This window comes from Fringilla coelebs (genome assembly GCF_963513975.1).
Source record: "Fringilla coelebs genome assembly, chromosome: 6".
Classification (NCBI taxonomy): Eukaryota; Metazoa; Chordata; class Aves; order Passeriformes; family Fringillidae; genus Fringilla; species Fringilla coelebs.
In genome coordinates, this window is record NC_140034.1 from 52,335,857 (window position 1) to 52,357,141 (window position 21,285).

At 36.8% G+C, this 21,285-nt stretch overlaps 1 protein-coding gene across 1 annotated transcript in view; it reads right to left on the bottom strand.

Annotated features, from left to right (window-relative positions):
• IRAG1 (inositol 1,4,5-triphosphate receptor associated 1) overlaps positions 1-20,890 on the bottom strand; it is a 29,465-nt gene extending 8,575 nt beyond the window's left edge. Inside the window, exons 1-13 of the mRNA XM_084207055.1 lie at positions 20,708-20,890; positions 15,689-15,789; positions 14,415-14,485; positions 12,917-13,090; positions 11,386-11,435; positions 10,921-10,962; positions 9,761-10,351; positions 7,859-7,937; positions 5,367-5,487; positions 4,491-4,521; positions 3,267-3,407; positions 1,116-1,247; positions 209-350 (exon numbers count right to left, since the gene is read on the bottom strand). Of these exons, the coding sequence (XP_084063181.1) occupies positions 209-350; positions 1,116-1,247; positions 3,267-3,407; positions 4,491-4,521; positions 5,367-5,487; positions 7,859-7,937; positions 9,761-10,351; positions 10,921-10,962; positions 11,386-11,435; positions 12,917-13,090; positions 14,415-14,485; positions 15,689-15,789; positions 20,708-20,776 (1,744 nt within the window). The 5' untranslated portion in view covers positions 20,777-20,890. The remainder of the gene's footprint in view (positions 1-208; positions 351-1,115; positions 1,248-3,266; positions 3,408-4,490; positions 4,522-5,366; positions 5,488-7,858; positions 7,938-9,760; positions 10,352-10,920; positions 10,963-11,385; positions 11,436-12,916; positions 13,091-14,414; positions 14,486-15,688; positions 15,790-20,707) is intronic.
• Between the last annotated feature and the right edge of the window lie 395 nt (positions 20,891-21,285).

Here is a 21,285-nt window from a genome sequence, read left to right on the forward strand (position 1 = left end):
TAAGTGATAGTGAAATTCAAATTACTGTACTATAGAATTAAGTATGGCTCATATAAAACATCCTATTTCTGTAACTTTTGAAAATCTACTCCTGTAGATGCAAACTTCATGAACAGGCTTCACAATATTTTGTTTTAAATCATTAATAGCACCAACATCTCTCTGAGTTAGAGGCAAGACAAATCCTTAAATTTTTATTTTTCTTTACCAGATGCACCATAGGTTCTGCTAGAATTCTGATTGGCAAGTTTCTTGAACTCCATTAGTTCAGCATGATCCTTTTCATATGTCCTTTTCAGATTTTCCACATACTGCATCATTACTTCTGTTGCCTTTGACATACGCTTCTCCTAAGGAAGAAAAGAAGGAAATATCCTGGTAACCTCGACACATCTCCAACAAATCATTTGCCTCCATATGTATGCTCCATATTGGGGCTAAATCTGGAGCTGTTGTTCCTAAGGAAATATTGGTGCCTCTGTGACTGAAAATTCCCAAGATAGTTAGAAGAAAATGCCAATTCATATGCATTTTATAGACTATAATACTTTATTTTGTCATATATTCAGACACCCTGCCTGTGTGCCTATCGGATTACTTATGTGGTATACCACATTTGTTTTCAAACCCTCAAAGGTCTTAGTCACTGGCATCAATCTGGTTACTTTACAGGGCAGAGGGAATATTCTTAAATCTGAGAGGGTATTGATGTGCTCTTATTTATACTCACTCTGTTCTCATACTCTTTGTAATTGACTGAGCTATTGCCAAAGGCAAGTGACTGAATTAGATGAGTTTTTTGACCCAGAAAAGCTTTTTTTTCCTTCATATTTTTATTACATGCTGCACTGATTTGAAATTAGTTTCTTGTGATGCATCTGTACCTCTGAATAGAATATATGCTTCTGTTGTCCAGATGTTAAATAGCTTAATGGGCACTCTTCCGTTGGGGTTCTATTTCCAGGCTGCAGGGGTGTGTTACCTGACATTACAACAGACACTTTAATCTGCCAAAAGGCAAATAAAACTCAGAGAGTGAACACAACCTCTAGCCCAGGCTGGCAAAGAGTGCACCTGTGGATCCAGGATAGAGTTAAACACCGGGATGCCCTCACCTGGCGAACCGCCCCGACCATCTCGGCGCGGCTCGAGAGCCTGGCAGCCAAACGCCGCAGCACCGCGATGTCCTCCAGGAGCTTCTGGTAGGCTTCCCTGTGCTCATAGTGGTGCCACAGGTGAGCTGAAGACTGAAGCAAAAATACAGCACCTCTATCAGCATGCTTTTAGTTCAAATGGAGTGGCCGGAACCCCAAAATGGGGTAGAAATGTCCAGGCAGAACTCCTCATGGAGAGATTAGCCCCAGAGGGGTGCCAGCACTGCCACCACACCCAGCTCACAGTGCTGCTGCCCTGGTGCTTCACTGCAAGAACACAGTTTGAGGAGTTAGAGAGGGCTCAGCACATTGTGATACTTCCCTTCTGAAATCTATAGTGAAACATGCTCTGCTACCTGTGAACTCTACAAATACCAAGTTCATTTCAACTAGCACTTAAATGATTGCTGAGGGACAAAGGATATTTTAATTTTCTGGGCACAAGTATTAAGAAGGCCACGTGTTCTATTAGTTCCAGGACACTTCACTTATTTGGAAAGTAAGACAGTCTCAAGAATTGCAATGCTACCTTGATAATAAATTGCAACCAAAATTTGACTGCAAGAACCAAAAAGAAATAAGGGAATATGTTTAGGAAAAATCATGCACAGAATTTCAGTTTCTTTTCTTTCTTGACAACTGTAACCTCCTTATTTTCTCCAAAACATTGGAAATTCATGTAGATCAGCCTTTTCTTGAAATTAGGTTTCTGAATAACACATCAATTATCACAAGACTGATTAAAAAAAATCAGAAGGACTGGTAAAACTGTCACTGAGCCATAAAATATGTGCCTCTCCTACAGAAATGAAGATAACCTCCAAATGAGATTGGAACAACTCTAGGTCTAGTATGATAGAGATTTTACAGAAGCCATCACTGCTTTTAATTGCCTCTTAGTTTATTCCATTGTCCAGAACAAAAGCCTTCATAGGGAGGGTAGTTTCCACTTTGATATAAATCATGTAAAAAAAGCTTTAGAAGCCAGACTGTAGTGTGCGAACTGCTTAAAGGAAATAAATCCTAATCACAACTGTCCCATGCTGGCAACATGAACCTTGATGCCTAATTAGAGATTCTTGACAGAAATACATGGCAAATCTAACAGACTAATTTCAGTTTGAAACCCCTGAGATTTAATAGGCTGTTTCTGCTTGCTCTTTACACAGGGAACAGAGGGAAGAGCAGCAAAATATTCTCAACTTTTTTTTTTTTTTACAGAAACAATAATTTGAAAACGGAGATTTGGAACTCCAGATGAAAAGATGTGACCACAATCTTTCTTTAATTGTATATTTTCTTACCTGATTATATTCTTGATAAAGTAAATGGGAGAATCATGTTCTCCTCACTATTCTCATAAGAATGGCAGCACCTCCTTGCAATAATGCATGCTGGGTCTAAGGCTATTTCATTTATCAGCCTGGTGTGTAACCATCCCTCCCTTTATGCACAAAGACATGCACAGCACTTCAGTTGACGTGTTGTAGCAATTTTTTGTCCTTCCAGTTAGAAAACCTAGAGAAAGCTGGCAGGAAGGACTCAAAACTACTGCTGTAAAGGAACATGAGGGACAGCTGGAATGAAAGTGTACTCGTGGCTCAAAACCAGAGCCTGAGATTGTACCCATTTCTTAAGCATTCCTCGCTGTTTGCTTTCACACAGCATGCTTGCTAGTATCTGCAGTAAAGAGGCCTTTCAAGTTACAGATCTCAGAACTGACGTTTCAAATCATTTTGCTATCTTTCATATCTGGACACTTCAAATTTACTGCTAAAGGTCTTGCTCAGGAGAGCAGGGATCAGTGCTCCAACTGCATTTCTGAATGCCCTTAGCTATATCACAGGCTTATTTCAAGAACTGAACGGCACATTCCTAGTATTTATTCCTGAAATCTGCTAGACCAGGGAAGCATCCCCTAGGCATTTCCAGCAATGCTGGCCCACTCTGGCAGATTATGCCCTCTCAGAGTAGTAGGCAGCTCATGGCAAGAAGTCTGAGCAGCAGAAAATGCAGTTTTGGGGCTGAATTCAGAAGTCAAACACATTTGTGATGTTTGTGCACTTTCAGGTACGCTACAGTTCAGGAAAAGAATTCCCACTGTTTTCTTACCGTAATGGCTGCTTTAAAGTTTTCCAGTTCCTTCTCAGCATTCTCTTCAGTAAGATTTCTCTCTCTCTCTGCCTGCTGAATTCTAGATTCCAATGTATAACTATCATTTCTAAAGGCCAAGGAGAGTTGTACAAATACATTCTGTTTGAATTAAAAAAGGCATTTTCCAATAAGTCTCAAAGTAATATAATTTTCAATAACAACTTATGAATCAGGCATGTGTTTAACTGACTTCGCTGCTTAAATAAGTATCGCAATAGAAAATTGAAAGTATTTTAAAATTTGTTTTCTTGAAAAGTCACTTCTATTTATTTCTACTGAAATAGGAATAATAAATGTGTTGCTGCCTCTTTTCCTGGATGTTTTTCTGGGAGCTCTGTAGGGCAGAGACAAAATGAAGGAAGCAGCCTACCAGAAGCACCAGAATCACAATGGATCTGTTTTATAGCTGGACTTCCTCCAAGGGTCCCCAAGGTTTTTAAACAGATAGTCTGTGCAGAGGAAGTCCAGGGATGAGCTCACCATGAGCATTGTTTTACCTAAGGGATAAACACCTACCCCTGAAGCCAGCAAAAGATTAAGTGCTAACATTTTTATTCTCTTTCACCCTGCTTTTAAAGATTATTTCATAACCAGAGTTGACTAATTTCTTAGGAATAATACTTTGCAAAGCACAAGGCACCAACAGCTCTAGTGGATTGCAATACTGTAAAAAAAAAAAATCTTTTTCTTGACTGGTATGTGATTTAAAAAATACAAGAAACAAATGCTACAAGCTAAAGAGAGACCTGCAAACAAAATTATTGGCTTGAACTGAGGAAGTAAAAATTATGTAAACAGCAGGATATTATTAAAAAATGCCCCAAAGCTCATATTAGCTAATAAAATTGCAATTTAAATTGCTGAGTTCCTAGTCTTATTTAATCTCAATTTTTTTTACTACTTTAGAATATTAAAACTATTTCCAGAGTGAATTCATATTTTATTATTAACAACACAAACAAATGTTTTGATTACTCCTATTCTGTTGTTTTACAATTTCTATTGCTCAATTTCACAAAATTGTTATCTTGATGGAGTTCAATGTGTTTTGCTATTGGTTTTTTAAATGAGAAATCTATTTTGGGGAAAAAAAATCACCCCATTACCTCATTCTAATAACCACACTTCGATTTAAAATAATCGCTTAAAATTGGAACATGTCTGAAATAATAGCATACTTACCTCAACTTCTTTTTCAGTGAGTGGTGGGGAGCTAGAAATAAAAGTTAAAAAATTCACATTTTAATGATTTTTTTTCTCTAAAAACAAAGCTATTCTAATACTTAATTGAACAACAAAATTATGTTTGAGCTTCCAGAGTTTTCCACTACTTTTCTATATTGACTACAATCAAGCAAGGGTGTCTCAGAAATTCTTCACTTCATGCATTCATTTATATAAAATAATGTATATAACAATTCCTTCACCATAAATGCTAAATATTTATTTCACCTGCACAGAGAATCCGAATTGACAGTTCAGAAAGCTGAAGGCTCTGGTGCTTTTGGTACATAACCATGTGGCTGAATGGAGGAATCATTTTTGGCTGAATAAATTTGGGATTGCTTTAATGTCTTGGAAAGTCCAAATCAGTGAATTCACAAGTGAGTCCTTCAACTATGTTTGCAAAATAAACTCAGTTTCCCTCAGTTTCTGTCACCTGCAGAAAAACTGCAGAACTATTACATGCCCGAATTCTACCACTGGAAAGCATCATCTGGCCTGATTATTTTTATGGGGGTGGGAAATAATATTTTCAATATGAGTACTTATCTGCAGCAGCAGTCCTGGAAACCAGGAGTGGAAAAATCTGTATAAAAATCTACTTGTAGCATGCAATTAAGGTTAAAGACTTTCTACGCAGAACTCTCAAACTAATTTTAAAAGTTGGCCAGTTACTGGAAGCTGGTGCATTCCCCAGAATTTTTCAGTAAATCTATTGCACATTTTAAGATGCAACAATTTATCTCCCTATGAATGGAGGGAAGGGAAGTCAGCTGGAGGCCATTAGTGTGCCTTCTCCTGGATGATGTGTTTCCACTTCTAATGAGCTTTTACCTTCCTGGAAGTGATTTGTGCACTCGAAGTTTTCGCAGCAATACATCAGGAATGCTGGGCATGACATCAGAGCTGCTCTTTGTCTCTTCCTCTTCAGTGGGGGAAGGGAGAGGTGAAGGCCCTAAAGACATTTTCAGATTAAAAAAAATTATGTTACTTGAAAAGTCACACATTCTTTTCTGGAATATTTTAGCTGAGATTTTGTAATGGAATATTGTAATTTTCTAAGGCTTTAAAGGCCACCTGCCAAGATGAAGCATATTGTAATGTACCATACTACAGATTTTGTACACCATTTATTGCTATAAATGACATCAGGTACCTGTTTGCACTGTATGTCGATTGAAACAGGATATAGCATTCTCTGATTCTGTCACTTTCATAAGGACAAAAACATGACTAATATTTTTTTTATAATTCATGTTACTTAGCTCCTGTATTTTTATTTTATTTAATTTCACATATATTAGTTCCCTTATCTCCTTCTGTCTTACCAGAATTTCATTAAGGACTCTCCTACAGGAAAGGCAGATTCCCCAGCCTGAATCCCAGACTTGGGAAGGAATCTTTGAACAGTTCTCCTGTTCATAAGTTTAACAGAAGGATTCTTAGACTTGCCAAGTAATTAGTGTGCAAATCTGGAGAGCATTAACATGAAAGATGGAATAGAAGGGGAGATTCTTTCTGGCCACATTTTAGTTCTGTGCATTTGCTTTATATTAAAAAAATCCAGTATTTACTTCAGAACAGTCACATGTATCCCCTGATATCTAGCCTGACACCAGTGTCTCCAGAATTAATGTAGATGCAGAGTTGTGTTTACTCAGATGGTGACAGTAACTTGTCATTGATAAAAACCATGATGGAGACAGTACATTGGATTAATAACAGTAATAATGAAGTATCTGACTATTTCCTATTGTTTAAGCAAAATTACCACAACAGTTGAAAAGGTGGCTTCTGTAACAATGCAAGGAAGTAGGTCTCCCTAACAAATTGACTAAGAATTTGACCCCTTGTGTGTTTTCCCCACTGAGGATAAGGAGTTGACCTTTAATGTTCTGGCTACCATTTAGAGAACTTACTGGACTAGAAAAAGCTTGTGAATACTCATGAGATCCATGTTGAGAAGCTGGATAAAATAATGCTTATCTTATTCACAATGTTTTCCTCAAGACTTCCAAACCTGCAAAAATTACGTAGCAGGCTGGTAAATGGCAACTATTTTATAGTTTCAAACAGAGCCTGCTAAATAATTCCTGGGAAATTATACATTAATAGAGTGACAGGAATAATATCAACATATCTTAGAATTCAAAGATATAATCACTAAATATAGAGGACAAGAAGGCTTTTTCATCTTTATTCTTTCACACTAAAAATGAGTCCATTTCCAGACATAACATGAAATGCAGTATCTCAACCATCTCTAAGTGTAACAGGAACTTTAGGGCTCATGAGCTAGTCCCAGTGCAAATGCATGAATTAGCAAAATGTACAGTATTAAAAAAATTTAAGTTTCCATTGGATTAAATCTTGGACAATCAGTTTCAGCTCCTTTCATAATAACCATCTTTGTTTCAGTTAATGTCACACTGAACAAGTTCTGAATAAACTACTTCCAAACAAATATCTAGTTTTGGTTTAAATATCTTAGGTTGATGTATTTGGTTAAAATATTTTAGCTAAGCACTACTGCTATTTAATTCTTCCACATGTAGAATTATCCTTTGGTTCATATTTTGCTCTTTATTCTGAATCTTTTTAGATGCACCTACAGGCATCAAATCTTTTTTGCTTGTGTTAGATTGGAGCAAATATTTGGTGTCAGATTTCTTTTTCCTTATTTATGTAGAGTTTTAAGCCTTTTCCTCAAAGAAGCCTTTTCCTTTATTTTTCCTTAAAAATCACAGAAATTGAGGTTAAAAAAATCCCCCTTATTGTAAGGCACATTTTTCCAATCCTTCAAACACCTTTATGATTCTTTTCTGTCCTTACATTTTCTCATTCACATTGACATGGAAATGTGGACCAGAATGAAAATGCCATTTCAATACTTGCCACACATATACTAAAATAGTAATTAAAAAAAAGGAATAAAGCATCCCATCTCTTATTTATACCCCCAGGGATCATATTCACCCTTATGAACAAGTTGCAGCCATTTAATCCATCACTGCTGAAATGTTTTTACAGAAAGTTACTGAAACTTCAGTCCTACAGCTATTAGGCAGAAGCCAGACTCCATTCCACATGTGCATCTTTTCCTTTGGTTATAATAATACCTACAGTATCTTCTTGGTTCAAATCATCAAGAAATTGAGGTACTTTCCATTACTTGTCTCTCTTGTTCATCATTTATTACTGTTCTCCATGACTGCTTCAACTATTATTGCAACTGAAGATTTTAATGCTTTTTCTCCTCACCCCCACATAATAGTCAGTTATAAAAATCAGTACATAACAAACATGCAGTTTTTATGATACTGCACCTTTTTCCTGTTCCACTGCTTCACTAAGTTCAGGAAGTTTAAGTCCAACTAAATTTTGATTTCTCATCAAAATATGCTCCTGTGAAAAGAAACAATAATATTTCTGAGTAACTAAACTACAAATCTCAATTTAAATGTCCCTGCCACATAATCAGTAAATAAAACATTTACTTTAATTAATAAATAAAATAGAGATATTTGCATTACATTACAGTCAGATGCTACATAACAGGATACTCATAAATTCACACACACTCTAGAATATTACATATTTTAATTTTCATACAGGCATTATTTAGAAAAATTCCTGGTCATGCAAACAAAGAGTCATTAAATGTGCCCCTTATTCAAGTAGATAGTAGAGTTTTGGTGAGTGAGAGCTTTAGTAACTGACAATGAAAAAAGCAATTTTGATACAGCCACAGTAATAACTTAGTATCCCAGATAACAGGAGAAATGCAGAAAATCCTACACATGAGAGTTTGCCACTTTGACTATTAAGACCAGAGCCTGGGATGCTTCATTGTTACTGTGCTCTGCCTCTATTCCTTATAGGTAGGGAAAAATGCACTCTCAAAGATTAGACCGTTTTGTCTTATTTCTCCTTAACTTCTCATTTTCTTTCATATTCTCACATGTTTAAATTCACAAACACCTGGTTTTGTTTATGAGTAGATAATTCCTACTGGAAACAGAGCTCAAATCTTGCCTAACTGGAAATATAGATCATGTTGCAAAATTTTTTAATTCTCTTATTTGTGCTTAGCAGCTTCTAGGTCATTCAAAATTATAGAATTAAAGAATTATAGAATGGCTTGGGTTGAAAGGGACCTTGAAAATCATCTGGTTACAAACCCCCTGCCATAGGCAGAGACACCTTTCACAACCCCAGGCTGCTCCAAGCCCCATCCAACCTGACCTTGGACACTGCCAGGGATGGGGCAGCCACAGCTGCTCTGGGCAGCCTGTGCCAGTGCCTCACAAGCCTCACAGGGAAGCATTTCTCCTGTAATTATATGGCCCAAGGGTCCCTGTAATCAAAACTTCCAGTACATACACACTAAGAATGTGCATGTTATATCAACAGGAAGAGATGAATAATGAAGCTGCTGTTCCTAAAGAATGCAATGGGAATGAATTAACCAAAGTGCAGAATTGAGGTCCTCACCTGTCAGCCTTATATTCATCTTAAAATATTAACTACTGCTGTTTAAGGAAAAGATCCTTATTAGGCTGTTCAGAAAGTACCTGCTGCCTTTTTTTTTTTTCTTTCAAAAGTCATTATTAGCAATAGAGACATGTTCACTGCTTTCTTTTGGTGGTTTATAATTTAATGAAATTTCTGCTTTTTTCCCTAGGATTTAATTACTTACCATTTAGGTATTTATTTAACAACAGATTACTCATTTAGAAGCTGACAGATTTGCAGCAGGTTATAATTAGGAACTGTAAATCTGGACATGCTCTACCTGCCCTTGCTGTCAGAGATGCCCAGTTCTACAGCTCTGAACACTTTGAGACAATTTCTGAGACAGTTCAATAATCAACTAATCATTACAAACCCATTTCCGGTCCTCTGAGATCTTGCAAACGTAAACATGCAAGAGGAGCACATGCATATGTACACACTGAAGTACCCCAGTGCACTTGATGCATACCTGAAGAGAACCTGAAGAGAACTAAGAAATCGAGTAATTCCACAGAATTTCCTTACAGGTTACAATTTAGTAAAGTTGCAAAGGAAAAAAAAGATACAATTCTGTATTGTTTATGCTGAAACTGTTTCCCATTTTATCACTGCATGTTTCTTGAAGTGATAAAAACAATACTAAACATGTTGAAAGTTTAGTGAGGTATGAAAATTACTTTTTATAACTGGATACAGCTGATGACAGGACTTACCTCTCTGAGCTTTGTCAGCTTCTGCATTCGAACAGGCTGAACTTGGATTTGAAGGTCTTTGAATGCTTTTAACTGATTGCTGGATTTATTACCAAGACAGCTTTTATCTTCCTCAGATGGTAATTTTAAAGGGGTTTTCTCTTTCTGTCCAGGCTCCAAGCTATCCCAGGACACAGCCCGTAATAGAGGAGGACGCAGTCCACACAGTTTAAATTCTGGCTTACATGGAACTTTATGGTCCCTCATTTCTGGAACAGGAATTTTTAGCTTTGAGTCCATATTTCCTATTCCTGGTCCTGGTAGATGGGTTCTTAAAGGAACATCATTTTCTTTCGCTTTCTTGAGGAATGATTTTCCAAGTTCATTTTCACAAACATTCATGCAAGTATTAAGCGACATTCTGCCACCATCACCAGCTGAAGGGGAGAATTTAGGTAAAGTATCCATATGTTTACGTGGATCAAAGTTTTCCTTTTGGTCTGAGAGCTTCTCTTTGGAGTTCTCAAAGCCAGCAGAACGAGGAACCAACCTTCCCTGAGAAATCTTTCTTTGATCATTCTGCCTTCGATCAATTAATCCTTTTGCAGCATTCTGAAAGTACAGGGACACACATGAAACAAAGAAGCAAGTCCAGATTCCTCTTTTCCCCTGCCCAAGGACAGATTTTCATTGTAAAAAGCTATTTCCTTTTCAATGACATTTGCTTTTGAATATAGGCTGTTGACAAAAGAAATAAATTTTTAAAGGCACTTAAAGAATATTGAATTTGGAATCTCCTCTCTGAACTTTTGAGTTAACCTCTCCCATTCCAGAGTCTATCACATCAATCCTGAAGCCAAGCTCCTCAGCATGTTAATGTCATGGAAAGTCTAAACCACTGACATACACCAAAATGGCTATAGTAGACATTTTTACTTTGAAGTTATTTAGTATATTGATTCTAATTAGGCTAGAGCAGGATGCATGATAGGATGAAAATGTCAAGTGGTGAACCTACTGTCCTACACTTCTTTTGCAGGTGCTTCATAATTTCTTAAAGCATTGTAATTTTCTTTCCACTCAGTGAACAATCTTTCAGTATTTTTAGTCCCATCTGTAAATCATAAGTGTGCTAAGACAAACCAGCAGACTTTGTTCAGCTCTCAATGTGAAACACTTACCTCTGCAGTTTGCCTGTCATCCTCTCGCACAATTCTGTTATTCTAGCAAAAAAAAATTGAAAAAACTGCTTAAAAGGTTCTGTTTCACACCTATGCTACAGACATTAGATACATATATTAATGGCTGAACTTTGAATCTCATAATTTTTACATTGCTGGTTGTATTTATTTATGAAATAACTTCAGGGATTAGCTTTTTCACACATTAGGATTATATTGCATCTTTTTCTATTTTCTACACTTAACAGATCTTCATGATCTTTCAGGTCTGGTTACTTCATAGATTTCTGTCTTCAGACTAAATATTTCTTTAGCCCTTGCTGTACAGAGAAAGTACCAATAATCCAGTTTTGGTCTCCTAAATGGTATTCCAAAACCACAATTTTTATCAGGGGCTAAAAGGGCAGCATATAATAATAGAGTACTGTAATAACCAGGTTATTGCATAGACCATTCAGCTCTTACCTGCCCTGGAGATACTGACTCAATACTAGTGGTTGAGAATGCATCAGACCCTGAAAGATACACATATAATTAGGGCGTATCCTGATATTTTGCTCAAAATTTTTACTACTATAGCATTACCAAACTCATATGTGCACAGTTTCCAATAATACATAAAGGACAAAAATTCAAATGTCAAAAATACTTTTAAAACAGGAAAAAAAAACACATAGCAAGTGAAACATCATTAAAGCTTCTCAAAACTCTGTATTGACCAAAGTTAGAAAACAAAACATGTGAACTTGCAACACCACAAGAATAAAAATATAATAAAAATATGTATATGCAAAAATATATTTTGTATGCATTCAGAGCTTAATCATATTTAGGACTAGATGGTTAAATCTATTCTTCTCAAGAAATACTAAACAAATACTTTTTTGGTGAGCTTTTATAAGTTAAAGTTTGGGCCTGCAAATGATTGGATTTGATGACCTTAGAGGTCTTTTTCTCCCTTAATGATTCATGATCATTTTATCTGATGGAAGTGGAAGAGAGAGTTGCTCTGAGATGCTATGGGTGAAACTTTAGGACTAAGAGTAGGGGAAACTGCTTCATTAGAACAAAGACATAAACAAAATGAAAAGGTGACTTTACTTTCTAGGCTTGTACCTTCTGTATTTTTAGAATTCAGATGAGATTAAAACATCAATATCATAGTCATATGTTTGTCCAGAACCTGACAAGTCATTTTAATTGCCAAGGTGTGCTTGGCAATTAGGAGTTTAGAGCATGTTTCATGTCTTACACTTGACAAAAACTGATAAATTTCTATTGATACAGGGAATCCTTGCTCCACTCAGTTTTCTGATACTGTAAGCACTGAGGGGAGACAGCACGAGAGAAGATTCATGAGGAATTTAGGAAAAAAAAAAGAGGTGATATATAGTTGATATAGTTGTGGGGGTTTTTTCCCTCCACAGAGCATCAGGCCAATTGTAAGAAAGAATTTTGTTTGAAATGGCATTTCAAAGCAAAATGAAAGTCCTATTTCATGGTAAAATGGCATTTTGTTCCAGTTTTAAAACACTTCAAATAAAAGGAAAAGCAATTTCAATTGACATTCTAGAACAAAACATTTTATTCTGCTGTTTTAAAAGCAGGATCTGGTCGATTTACCTTAGTTTATGGCTATGTTCAGAATAAGAGGCAGTGTAATTGTGTCTGGAGGGGATGTTTTTTCAGCAGGATGAATTCTAGTCACTAGAATTTCATTTAAACAACAATTTGTGACCATTTTTACTTTTCAATAGAAATATTTCATGCTTTATTGTTACACTGCTTGCAGTGTAACTTTACACCATTTTACCCTGACACATCCCGATACACGGATGGGTCATTTCTGGTTTTGTGGAACCTTCTGGAGGACATGAGGGATTCTGACCTTCAAATTAAGTGTATGGCAACAGCAGCAAGGTATAGATTACAGGAGACATTTGACTTTAGAGATGTTTGCAGAACATAAAATCTGGCTTTCAGGATCTGCCCCTACCTGTGGGTGACTCTGAGAGGCTGCTTCTTGACTTTCTGCCTCTGCGTGTTAGGAACCTCTCACTCACTTTCTTTGCTTCTTCTAACAATTCAAGGTTCTTCTTTTTGTCTTCCTCTGATATTTTGACATCTGGTAGTGGATCATTCACCAGATCAACTACATGACCACTATTGTCTGTGTAGAAAATGTCAGAATTAGAGCTGGACCTTCCAGTTCCAGGCATATTGTGGCATGTGAGAGTAACAAGTCCAAAACAAACCTGTAAATTTACACCTATAAATTTAGCTTTGAGCTTGCATGAAACAAAAAATTGCTCATTTCTTACGTTGTTACAATCTCAAGTTTAGAGCAAGTCCTCAAAACCACAGGTAATCCACTAAGATTATTTCACTGTGATAAAAAATTTTCTAAATATGTGAAACTGGCTTTTCCAGCTGTGTCTCCAATGCAGTTTTTCTCATTTCTAAATAAAAGCACCATCTCAACTAACAGTAATGGCATTTCTGTTGTAGACTGAGTTTCTTCATCGAATTTTCACGTTCAGTCTTTCAAGGCTAAGAACCCACAAACTCAGCCAGCAAAGATTTATGCACAATAGTTTTAACAATTAATTTAACACTTTATTAATCTGTGGCATTTAAATTGGTTGAAAACACTAAACTTTGAGCACCAATTTTTACAATTCTCCTGCCTATGATGCAGCAAAGAAGGCAGGCAGTTGTCAGAAAGGCCCTTTCTGCGTGAGTCAGTATAAATGGCTTTTATGAGCGTCTAAAGAACAGCTTGGATGAGGGGGAGGAAAGTCATCAGGTAATATGAGAAAAATATTTTAAAAATTGACAAGAGCCATTAGAGAACCATCAGTTTTCAGAAAAGCTAAGGATGTAAACAACCAGCAAAAATTCAAGGGTTTTTTGTTTGTGGGCGTGGAGCTGTTTCACTATTGGTTTTTGATTGATTTTTTGAGGGGGAGGGAGAAGTCCTTTGGCTTTAACTTCCTTAAATTTAGTTCAATTTTCAAGGATGCAAAAAACCATACTTACAGATTGAATATTCCAAAGCAATCTATTTCCAGTGAAATATCTGTTTTGGTTTAAACTCAGATTTGTGTGTTAGAAGTTTGAGAGACAGACCTCCCATGATACTTTCCCTGTGCCAACTAAAGAGAAGCTCAAGAGTAGCAAAACCAGTATTTGTATTCTAAAAGAAGTAAAGCATGCATGAGTTGAGCCTTCTAGAGATGTTAAACTAACGCACCAATTAACAACTTTCTGAAAGTAACAATGTGTGTATTTGCCTAAATTGGTCTGCATGCAGTCCACTAACAAACTCATGATCACAAATCAACATCCCAGCAGTACTCCCCATGCATGCATTACACAGTGTCCACAGAGAAAAAAAATTGTGGTCAATACAGTCAGGTTCTCCATATAAGTTTTCATTGCATGTCACATTTTCTGAGCATATATCCTAGTTGAAATGAATAATCACTTCTTACCAACAGAAGTCAGTGAACTTGTTGAATTCCTGGTGGCACGGTTAGAATGTCTCCTATGAGGACTCCGAGGCCTAGAGAGAAAATTGAACCAAAAAAAATTATGGAGTATGGCATCAAAAAGAGGTCCTAATTACCTGTTAAAATTTAATATTAAAAAGAAAGCACCTTGATTTAACAATGAAGACAAAAAGCATTTATTGCAGCTCCTCTCACCTCCAAACAACTGGAAAATGGACGGGATTGAGGAAAGAAGGAAAATTGCAGAAATTGATCTGATAAAGGAGTTCTAAAATTTGCTAATAATCTCATCCTCTGTGAACCTGATTTCTCAGAAAAAAACCTCTACATTTCTTTAGATTATTACCATGACTTGAAAAAGCGTAAGAATGGTATATAGCAAAAAAACCTCCACAAAACTAAAAGCAAACAAACAAAAAAAACCAGCCAAAAACCCCACCAAAAAACCATCCGCCAACAAAAATACCCAAAAACCTTAGTCTTTCTGAATTGTTACCACTTCTTAAACTAAATTTTATTGCTAAAATAATTCCTTAGGCATTAACACTTCCATAGGATCTTTCTAAACTGTAAACCAGGTAAAAGTCTCAAGCAACTGCAGAAATGTAAATACTGATCCTGCAAACAATTCTGCTTTTGAAGGGCTGCCTAGAAATTCTGACTCTCAACTAATTTTGAAGTTTGGAGAAGCACACTTTTAAAAATACAAACAAATTATAGATTTACAAAATATATTTTTTGCTATGTTTTCTCCCCATATTTTAAGTTCAGTGGCAGGTCAATAAAATTAAAAAGCCCAGGTCAGGAAGCATTCTGTATATCAGAGCAAATATAATAACCCTAATTCAATTGAAGACTGAATTGAAGTTTTCAACTTCAAACAGGATTTCTATTTCTATTCAATGACTTACTTTCACATATGCTTAACCTCAGAGTGGTATTCTTGTCCCATCCATGTGAACAGGCCCAAAACGGCTTCAAACCCATTGCATTACATGGGTCAGACTAGATATTTAAGTTGTCCTACTCAGTGAGTGGGTTGACAAGCTCAGTATTTGGTGTAACTCTACTCTTTTAGTCTCAATGGTATTCCTGTTCTTCCACTCCACATCCCAAACACCATTCTCAAAATGCAAAGGCAGTATGACCAAATCACAGAAATACAGCATTAATATTTTCACACAACATATATTTCAGAGCAGTGTTTTAGAAACACAGCTCCTGAAATTTATGGATGGATTGGTGTTATACAGTACCTGTTAACCAGATTTTTATCAATTTCTACATCTGGAGTGACAAAATTCTCTGGAAGAACAATAGAAGGTGTGCTGCATGTTGTCCCTTCAACAGTTGTGTCCTGAATGGCGTGTGACAAATATAAAAATGTAGTTAAACAGAAATTCAAACCAGTGAACATTGACTCTCTGTGTGGAAAACAATGTATATTTCTCAATTTACCTAAAAAAGAAAAAGTAATTAAAATAAGAGATAATTAGCTGTAATTTGACAAAATAAATGTGAATTAGAGGCCTATACTTACTCAAAAGACGTGATGGAGACCTGGAACATCTGTTTTCTTTAAAAAATTTTAATGCATGCAAGCTAAATTCAATAAGCATGGAGCTAATGAGAAAGCTTTAAAAAGGCAGACAGACTGGTTTGACACACAGCAAACCATTCCTCTAGTGAAGTACGTGTCCAAGAGTTTGGTTAACTTAGGAGTTGAATGCAAGAGTGAAAAGCAGCTCTGTATAACAGAGCTAAATTAAGCACACAAACCCTCCAAATGATAGTAATGTATAATGAAAGCTTGAATAAACACAGTATTAAGTGTACATATGATACCCAAAACACCAGAAAATAATTTTAAGTTATCTTGTTAAGAGCTCTACATGGTTTTCCCCTCAAATTACTTGGAAACATATTTTTTAAAAATATAATTTAAATATTTAATAAAATAAAATATATTTTTTAAGTGCTAAAAGAAACTGGCAAGCTGGTACTGAATATTAATATGTGCTTGCCTGCTTAAATATGAGACCTTGCCTCGAGAACTTAATCTCACACTTTCTGATAATTATACCATTCAGCTGAAGAAAAGGAATCCACTTCCTCTGAGATATCACAAGTGGAGAGGCATCAAGTTGGCATAAATTAATGTGGATGTCTCATATGTGGTAAGAAAATGATTACTTCTACCCCAAGCACTGCATTCAGATTAAAACCAGAAAACAGCTGAAGGGAAAGCTTCCCAGTGGTGACAGTGGACTGCTGTCAAGTAACTTGTAAAATTTAAAGAATAATTTGTAAATTCTCAAATCCTAATTGCTTCTGCTAGGCACTGATATATATGAGAGTTTTGTTTTAGTTTGTTATTTGGAGTCTACAATTTTCTTGAAACTACATCCTGAAGCTTCACAAGAAATTTGTAAGGCAGCTAAGAAAAAGCTGTTGCAACAGCACTAATTTAGGCATTAACAGAATGAAGCATGTAATAAGTCACAGACAAGTCAGGTTTAGACTCTGGAAGTGTTCAGGCTAGGCTGGGTGGAACTCTGAGATACCTGGTCTAGTGGAAGGTATCCCTGTCCACAACAGGGCAGGTGGAGCTGGATGACCTTAAAGGTCCCTTCCATCCTAAACTATTCTATTCCATAAGGAAGCTGACTCTTACTTGACTGCTAATTTCTGTCATTTACCATAGAACTCCTTGCAACATCTCTCCCAGTGCTGCATTTTATTCTTGATGAAATCATGTATTTTCTGATCAAGTCAAAGGATTCTAGAAGTACTTGGAAAATAGTATAATATGAAATACATAACACTTCAACCTCTGAAAGGCAATGAAATATGCCTTGATTTGGACATTTGAATTAGGATTCTTGATTCTACCATAAATAGCATATTTTTTTACTAAAATAAATTTTTAAAGCAGCTCCTTCCACACTTCCATACTCATAATTCTCATATGAATTTCCTTGGCAAAGTTCACTTTGTCAGTCACAGGAGAGCAGGATGGGGAACATACCAAGAAAACACTGAAGATTTAAATTTAGGAAAAATATCCTTGTAATTCTGAAAATGTTAGAATCCCAAAGCATATGTGATTCAAATGTACAAGTGACATTTTATGACAATAGCTTGAAAGCAATTTCTAGTAATATCCTTGAAAATGTTAAAAAGTAACAATATATTTTGTCAATGACAAAACTCAGGTGACTCCCCTGTTTGTAGGGCAATGCAGCTGAATGCACATGCACAGTGTTTATACTAATCTCATGACTGCCAGAAAGCAAAAACTTCTGAATGATGTAACAACAGCCTTCAAGTCACTCAAGCCCATTTTAGGACTCTAAAAACAGCTCATTAAAAAAAAGAGAGAGTTTGCAGTCAAGGCTAGTTCAGGTCAGGTAGAAAACATTAATCCTGGTCAGCAGCTATAGGAGTTCAGCATGCACACAAGTGAAACTTCACAGCCCCTGTTGTTCAAACCTGCATTGTCCAGGAGAGGGGCAGGAATAGCCAGAGCAGGAAGCTCTTTGCAGGGCCAGCTGGCTCCAATCAAAAGGAGTTGTTACAGACTGAGGAGTGCTCAGGCTGCTCTACACAGGCCTTGGAAGAGAAGCTTTAACAGGAAGCTTGAGCTGCCTCACAACAGTGCAGGGCTGTACAACTGCACAGAGATGTCACAGAAGATTTCCATCACCACCTTATTTGTGTGCCTTTAACTCTGCTCCCTTGCAGCTTCCAGACCCATCTGCTCCTCAACTATTCCCAACAGCTGCCTCATCTCCTACTACTCAAGTCTTTGCTTCCTTTTTGTCCGAAGACCTCCCCCCCCAAAAAAAAATTAGGTTAAAACTGATGCCACCTCTGTGGCTCAGGTGGGAACTGCTCCACAAGGATGACCAGGAGCCATCCAGACTTGCAGGGAGACGTGGAGGGCTGAGAGGTTGGCACAGGCAGTTTGGTCCATAACAGAACAGCCACAAAGATCAGGGATGGAAGTAGAACCTCCAGACATTCTGGCTGTTAAGTTCTACCAGGCCCTCACTAAACATACAGAGAATGTGCTTTTGAAATGCTTATAATACAGACAAATTCAGATGATTTTTACATTAATGGGATGGTGAGGGGAGAAGGAATACAAAGATACTCTGCTGAAAGACCCACCATACCAGACAGTCAGGTGACAGAGCTTTACTGTATAACACCTCAATTCTTTAAAGCACTGGGGGAAAAAAACCAAAACAACAAAGAAACAGGAAACAGAAAACCCTCTGCAACTTGGCCATATTCTTAGATATTAATTAAAAGTCTAGACTGAACTTCAGAAAAACACAGGCTGCATATTAAGAAGTACTGAAATGAAAACCCACATTTGTTTTCTCTAAATTAATTTGAGACATAGAACCCAGTTCTTCCCATCATGCAAAAGCATGATCATATTTGAAGCATGCAGAAAGCTACATGTGATGTAAGGTTCATTTTCTTTTTGTCAGAACTGTTTTGCAATCTGTGTGCATTTGGGCATGCAGGGAAAAGGTGGGGAAGAATCTCCTGAAAGAGAACAAGGAAGGTGATAGACACCAGACAGCATTCTAGATGACATGAAATTCCAGACTTGGAAAATTTTGTGGAATGGCAGAAAACAAATTCACCAGCTTTTAGCTCCTTCTGATGCCCTCTCCTTGCTTGCAAGCCCTTATCTCACAATAAGCTGTTTTACTTAAAGTGACTTACAGTCATGCTATAGAACTTGACCTGCAGCAAGAGCCAAGAGTGACAACAGCTATGAACAAGACCAAACTTTCACAACATTGGCAAGTGGAAACCTTAAGTAGGCTTAGGAGCAGCGTGTTGGTTAAAATCACTCCACTGCAATTTTGTGCCTGAAAATCACTTATCTAAATTGAAGCATTTTTCACAGTGACCTGATTCATGAACTATCACATTACCACAGTTCATTTAAGACCTATGTCTAAAAGGCCTGGAAAATGCATTAAAAATTTAATGCTTTTCTATTAGGACATTGGAAATTTTCATTTCTCCCACTAGACAAGCACATTCAGGATTAGAATCACTGATGTCTGCTAAATTTTCATATTTTTCATCTCTGGGTATGTTTTATACAGCAAGCCTTTTGTACTAAAATACTTTTCACACAGATGAGTTTAAAAAGCCCCAATAAAATCTTCTTCAGCTAATAGATGTTATCAGATGGCAGTCTTGATAAACTCGTATCCAGCTGGGGTGTTTATCTTAAGGCAGGAAATTAACACACACAGCACCCTGTGCAGCCTAGATGGAAGGCAGGACAAATCAGCGCAGAGCTCACTGCTGACAGTATTTTCCAACAATGTTAAAGTAGCGGATGTTTTCACCTAAAGTCTGGGATGCAGTGTCCCCAAACCCAATGACAGTGTCACATCTTTAACTGAGGATGTGCCAGACAATAAATCCTCTTTTTCTTTATACCAGCTTGCATAAAAGTTAATGATTTGGATAACCTGAGATTTCTTAATCACAGTAAGGTTCTTTACTTCAGCTAAGCTAACAACCAAAAAAAAAGTCCAGCCCCAGTTTATTAAAGTATGAAGCTACTTTTTATCTGCATAGATTACTGAAAATAGGGAAGACCCATCTGTTATTGATTTTTCATATTTATCTGGAATGAAAGTGTGTCAAGACATGTAGATGCCACACAAATTTGAAGCAAACTGGTTAAATGTCTGAGGAACACCCACCTGCCTCTGTCTAGTTCCAGTGTATAATCATCTACTGCTGTGGCAAATAAACCACTGAGAAAGATTGCAAACCAAAAAAGCCCATTTCCATCTTTCACACACACATGAGTTGCATAACATCCTCTATATCTGTAAAAGCAACACTAGTTGTTGAAGTGCAAGCCTAAGTTCTGTTCTCAAAGTTCTGTTCTCAAACTTTAAAGTTTTCTTTAATAACATCACAAAGGTCATTTTTGGACAGCTTTGATATATGTCTGTCTGTTCTGAACCATTTATAAGACTCCAGTTCAAAATGATAAACAACTACTTGAGCAATTTAAGTTCCCATCCCTTAAGCTATAAAATATTTGAGGAACTCAAAGGATTTCAACTGAAGGATCATTCATAGCTTCATCAATTAAGCAAAACACTCTAATACAGAGCAACAAATAGATTGGATTTTATAAACCCCTAAATATACACAAACATGTTTCAGCCTCAGGTTTCCAGCAAGCGTCAGAAAACACCTTTGTAAGTAAGACAGCTTACTTTGGCTGGAGGAGAGCTGTTGTGCTGGGCCTCTTTTGCTTGTCCCTTGTCTTCAGGTAAGGTTGGCATGGTGGGCAGCGTGAAGCACGTGGAGCTGCAAGGTTGACTAAGAGGACCATGCACTGCTGGCAGTATCTGTTTCAAGTTAGCCTGAAGGCATAAGATCTGGGAGGCCTCGTGATCTGCAGGCTGGGTTAGATGCCAAAAATACAAATCAAATCCATTTAAAACTCTATGCTGAAAAACTGAGATCATTTTACAATAATAAACAGTATTAAGGTTTAAATTAAAAATGCTATCTTGTGTTTCAGTAACTAAAGCTTTCAAGGTCAAGTATAACTTAGCAAATGCATTCAAAACAGACAACCTTCTGTTCTTGTTGCTATTTCCATCTCTTTCCTCCATTTTACAATTTTCATTTTGTCACTATAATGTGACCAAACTGCCTTTTCTAAATATCCTCTAAGAGGTAAACAGCATTCTGTTCTCATATCCTGGATATCACAGAACAGCAAAATGGTTCAGATTGGAAGGGACCACAGGGGTCATCTGGTCCAACCTCCCTGCTCAAGCCAGGT